Below are 5662 nucleotides of genomic sequence, written 5' to 3'. Positions count from 1 at the left end.
GTTAATAAATATAATAAAAAAAGTTAAACTGTACGTTTAATGAGTGTTTAGTACCTATTATAATAATTTTGTTCTACAATATTATATCTGTGATTTGGATTTAGAGTTACCTATATTTTGCTACTATAAATAAAGTATAAAAAATGGTTATATTTAAGTATGCTTTTTTTAGAAAAAATACTTTTGACGATTGTCTGATTAACTCTCCAAAAATAATTAGGTTACAATCATTTTACTGAAATTTATTTTTAATCGCAGTACCTGATTTTCTTAAATGTGGCGATAAAATAACAATAACTAATGTGTATAATCAAGAGGCTATTTGATTTGGTGACAATTTTTAGGAATAGTTTACTATCGGGGGAACCTCTCATTTTTTTGCGATTTGCAAACAAACGGATATATATAAATGTAAAAAAAAACAGGAACCAATCCCATAACGGTTAACAAAAACTGCGGTAACTCGAAGGTGACGTCATTAGAAGCAGATGCAGCGAAGTATATTTGGTAACAAGAAATGAGATTTCAGCAAAATTGAACTAAAATTATCGCCAAATCAAGATTAATACCCCCGATTTTACACTAGAGATCAATTTTCGTTAAATTTTATCGAAACTCCTTTTTTGGTTACCAAGTTATCTTTGCTGTCTTTATTTTTACTCACGTCACCTTCGGATTACTGCAAGTTTTATTTACCGTTATCACGAAATACAAGTGAGGCCGCCGAGGTTAGTAAACTATTACCATATCGACTATAAATTTTGATTTATATATACCAGCTAGCATCGATGCTATATATACAAACATGTTTAGTAAAATGTTTCAGTGTATGTTACTGAATTCTCACGAATTCAGCGATATCTTCACTTGATGAGCAAAAGAACGTAACATTTAGTGCTAAGCTCTGTCTATAGCATTATATTCAGTACCAGTATCGAAGTGAAAGATGTTTTAGTGCCTCAGTGAAGGCCTGGTTTCTTAGGACAGGTCGGTGTTACAAAACGTCAGCTTGAAGCGAGGGCTAACCCCTGATTAGGAAATTTGTGAGTTAGACAGCATACGTCATCGAACGCTCAGTTTGAACGACGACTGACGTCCGAATCAGCTGCAGTTGCATTACAACGTAACGTTAACGACAAAAGTAATGGCGGACAACATCCAACAGAGCATTGAAATCAATCAAGATTTCGATTTTAACATTAAGCATAGCTTCTTCTTCCTCTTCTTCATTTAGCTAAGCTATAATGTGTTTTTTCTTGAACAAAGTCATTATTTGTTCTCTGAAGCACTGGTCGACAGTAACAAAATCAATACAAATTCAAAATAAATACTTGTTTAGGGTATTTACGCATGTGCAATGCGAAATAATGTCTGCGTTGGACCAACTGCTCACGCTGAGCTAAACAAAACAGTATTTCGTTGGAGGCAGCGGTGCGTCAACTTCCCGCTGACGTCCAGAGAAGGCGTTTGTCTGAAGAAACCAGGGCATAAGGCACTCTAAATCAAGTCTAAAGAAGATAATAGGCTGGTTATATTCCAGTCGTAATCTGCTTTAAGTATGTGACATATTGCCGGGGTCATACGGATGACGACTTTAAGATTGTACTTACCAATTTAAACTGGATTATTCAACTAAAATTTGAAACCAACAATAACAGGGTTCCATTTAGTTCACGAAATAATTGGTGTCTCTTTTATTTCTATACTTAATTATTCATTTGTACTAAATTGTATAGTCTCTTTCAGTCGCAGCTAACTGCGTTTTCTGTAGTATCTTTCAGCATAATGCTTAGTTTTAAATAGGATTCTTTTAGACATACTCACTCTTTTTGCCCTCTTGCCTCCAATGTACGTTATTATTTCATTTGCATTCGTTGTAGTTGGATACCTGCAAATAAAGTGGTAGTCGTGCTATTTATGAATTCAGAAGCCAATCGAGATGAACACACAAGCGTGACGCCACTTGGAATATCCAATTAAATCTGATTTTAATCACATGGTTAGGCATAATCATTAAAATTTTTCTCGAGTTGCAAGCACCCGATTACAGCCTGCTTTAATTATTGCGGCAAATACAGAAAGAAAATGCTTCAATATTTACATTTTAAAAATGATAATTTATATGCTAAATTTACAATAATAAACACGCAGGAAAAGTTAGTAATAAAATTTAGATGGCCCTTCAAATAATTTCTCTTAAATCGAAAGAATAAAGTATAAACGAATCACATTGAAAATTCCTTCCTTCAACTCAAAATTTGCAAAATAATGATTCCGAATCTCAGCATCCGATAATCTTTGAATACAAAAGGTGTTCCGTTATGGCTGCCCTCAATGTACATTTTCAGAGTCCTCACTGAAAATGAAGTAAAAAAATGTACGAGAAAAATACCTAAAATTTACCTTAATATAATGAATCACCATTAAAAATAGGGTGGGGACTAATAACTTAGAAAATATGTTTCATCAACGCTTGAAGAGGCTTCTATTAATTAATGTTCCCTTCATAGCTGTTTCCAATGGCAATCAAACATATTTTGATTTTTTAGGTACATTTCCCTTGATAGTAATTTTCAGATTTCCGAAATGCTTTTCTTTTTACTTCAATTTTAGACCTCTAATGTATGTATATTTTTACTTTGTTTCTGACAACGATTTTAAAAATATATAGTAAGGAGAGAGTGATGAGGGATAACACAGTATTTTTAGATCCTATATCAGTAATGGAATGACAAATTCCCACTTTAAGAATCGAAAATTAGAAAAACTAAAAAAAAAATTATCAAAAAAACTGAATCGAAAAACTATCAAATCGAAAAACTAAATAAATGTTTTAAAATCTGAAGAATTATTCGTAAGCTTTAAAGCAAAATTTAAGAAAGAAGGGTATTTGAAAAGGTATTTTGATTGAAAAAGCATTTGAAAATGTTGAGGTTTGCATTACCCATAAGACTTGGCTCTGTAGTTAAAATGATTTTTTATGATTATTTTTTTAATTTCTCCATAACATTTATTTAAGACAGTAAAGCGTGAAATCATAGTTTTATTGGATAAAATGGATGATTAGGGCCCATGTTCTGTTATTTTAATTTTTCTTTTAGAGTCAACGTCAAAAGATCTGGCGTTAAAAAGTATGGCTATTTGGTGGAAGATGGTGTGATTGAGAAAAAGAAGGGAAAGCCCTTCAACCACAAATCTTTTTTTAAAGATGTTGTGTTGGACAACTATGATGTGATTAAACCCTTCGTGGGAAGAATTGGATCAGAATATCTGGATCTCAATTTGGCTCAGGTAATTTAATATTGCTTGCTTGCATCCTTAATGCTTATTTTATATGTAATTTATTTTTATTTCTCTATTCCATTTTTATAAATTCAAATAAATAACGGCAAAAATTTTGTATTCTACTTATATGAAAGAAAGATAGAAAAAGTTGTAGCTCTTCTAATCATTAATCTTTCATTTTCATCAGAAAAACGTATTTTTCAAATCTCAAGAGATAAGATAGTTACCAAACTTTTTTCGTCAGTATAAACTACCTGGACTACATTTCACTACATATCTATAGTTAAAAATTCTATTTGCAAGAAAAAATGAAAAATTCAAAAAAATTATCAAATAAACCAAATTGATTTTCAAATGCATCAAAATCATGCGTTCAAAATGGTCTTTTTAGTATAGTGAAGTAGTATACTTTAAATATATTCTCCTATTACAATTTAGAATTTTATTTAGGGTATGTCAACATTTATTCTTTTACAAGGCTTATACAGAAATTAATTTCATTTCAGCCAACCTTTTATTAATTCCTCATTTAAAAGTTCAATATAGATTTTTTTTAGAGGAAATAGTATAAATATTGCTAGCCTGACCTATGGGGGGGTCAACACAAAATTTTTTCAAAATTCTTCACTAGCAAAATGATTTTCAGAAAAATTAGTTGAAATTTTTTAACTATTTATAATTCCCTTAACACTAAAAATCAAGTTTTTAAAGCAATGATAAAGTGCCAATTTCTATAAATAGACCAATAGGTAAAGAGAGTCTACTGGAAATATACAGACAAAAACTATTGAGTTTTCAAAATTTAACTTTTTTTTAATTTGCTTACATATTTTTTGCATTTTAAAAATCTGCTATTAACCTAATTTATTTTCTTTTAATTAACGTAGATCTACTTCGAACTGAATTTTGTTTCTTTCTAAATTTACGCAGATGTACTTAGATTTATATTTTTGTGACAACTAGGCTGTATTCAGAAAATACGAAAATGTGATGTGCTGTTACATTTCGTTTTTTTGTTTTCAGTGTCTTGCTTAAGAACTTTTTCATTAAAGTCATTTTTTCATTATATTAATGATATATGATCTGTGAATTGATGTTCAACAATTTTAATATATGTATTATTTACTTTTCTACAGCCAGAAAATCTGGATGCAGCCTTTTCCGGTGATCCTAATGACACTGGCGATTCCGAGATCAGAAATGATCCAAATAATTGCAAGGACTAAATTGTCCATACTTTGAGCGTCACTACTTTCTGGACATTTTCAAGAGAAATGTGAAGAATTGACGCATAATTTTTGAGTGACATGAGCCCCTTAGTGAATGGACTCTCTATTTGAAATGGAAAACTTTCCCGACTGGGCCAGAAAGACTTCAAGTTATTGAAGGACTGGTGATTATAGTGTGAAGTCAGCCCCTAAAAGGGTGAACTCTTTTTGTTTTATATGAGCCCCTAAAAGGGTGGACTCTTTTTGCGTGATATGAGCCCCGGAAAGGGTGGACTCTTTTTGTGTGATATGAGCCCCTGAAAGGGTGGACTCTTTTGTGTGATATGAGCCCCTGAAAGGGTGGACTCTTTTGTGTGATATGAGCCCCTGAAAGGGTGGACTCTTTTGTGTGATATGAGCCGCTAAAACGGTGGACTCTTTTTGTGTGATTTGAGCCCCTAAAAGGGTGGACTCTTTTTTTGAAAATGAAAACTTTCCCGACTATGACTTAAAATTTCAAAGATATTGAACGACTACTGACTATTGTGTGATATGAGCCCCTGAAGGGATGGACTCTTTTTGTGTGATATGAGCCCCTAAAAGGGTGGACTCTTTTTTAGAAACTGAGAACTTTCCCGACTATGTCATAAAAACTCATAGATATTGAATGACTATTGATTATAATGTGATATAAGTATAATAATGGTAAAAAAAAATTGAAAAAAAAATTATAAATAAATAAATAAAAAAAAACTAAAAACAATGTTTCATTATTTTTTCATTTATGTATTCACATAACATAAAACCCTAATATTTTTCTTTGACATTCTTTTAAGGTAATAAAAGTTTACTCTTGTATTTAATATTTGAGTTGAATTCTCAAAATTATATCTTTAAAATTGTGTAAAAACAATTGAAAACATTCTAAGGTTATTAGTACTTTGTGGATTAACCCATTCTTACACTGGCGTCAAACTGATGTCATGTCTGTTAGCATAAATTTTTCATATTTTTTGTACTACATGACTGAAATTTGTGTATGATACTTATGGTAGATATGTATTATGTATTACACTTTTTTATACATGCTTTTACTTTTTTACTTTTATGGCGCAAAAAAATTTATAAAATATTTCTAGGCGCATTAAACTGGATAATTTACCTAAATA

At 31.0% G+C, this 5662-nt stretch overlaps 1 protein-coding gene across 1 annotated transcript; it reads left to right on the top strand.

The window, feature by feature from the left end:
* Positions 1 to 2815: 2815 nt before the first annotated feature.
* On the top strand, positions 2816 to 4593 carry LOC139426312 (uncharacterized). The gene is made up of 2 exons (XM_087152973.1): positions 2816 to 3291; positions 4422 to 4593. Exons 1-2 carry the CDS (start codon positions 3073 to 3075, stop codon positions 4509 to 4511), a joined length of 309 nt encoding a protein of 102 aa, XP_087009099.1. The 5' UTR covers positions 2816 to 3072; the 3' UTR covers positions 4512 to 4593.
* The last annotated feature ends 1069 nt before the right edge of the window (positions 4594 to 5662 follow it).

The sequence above is a fragment of the Parasteatoda tepidariorum genome, chromosome 10 (genome assembly GCF_982258835.1).
Source record: "Parasteatoda tepidariorum strain Cologne lab strain chromosome 10, Ptep-v5.0, whole genome shotgun sequence".
Lineage (NCBI taxonomy): Eukaryota > Metazoa > Arthropoda > Arachnida > Araneae > Theridiidae > Parasteatoda > Parasteatoda tepidariorum.
This window is presented reverse-complemented; position numbering and strand designations above follow the sequence as displayed.

What these genes read in the sequence shown, in the direction of transcription:
- LOC139426312 (XM_087152973.1), top strand. Translation starts at nt 3,073, where the DNA reads ATGTTCTGTTATTTTAATTTTTCTTTTAGAGTCAACGTCAAAAGATCT. An exon ending in TGGATCTCAATTTGGCTCAG is followed by an intron (nt 3,292 to 4,421) that starts GTAATTTAATAT and finishes ACTTTTCTACAG; the next exon opens with CCAGAAAATCTGGATGCAGC.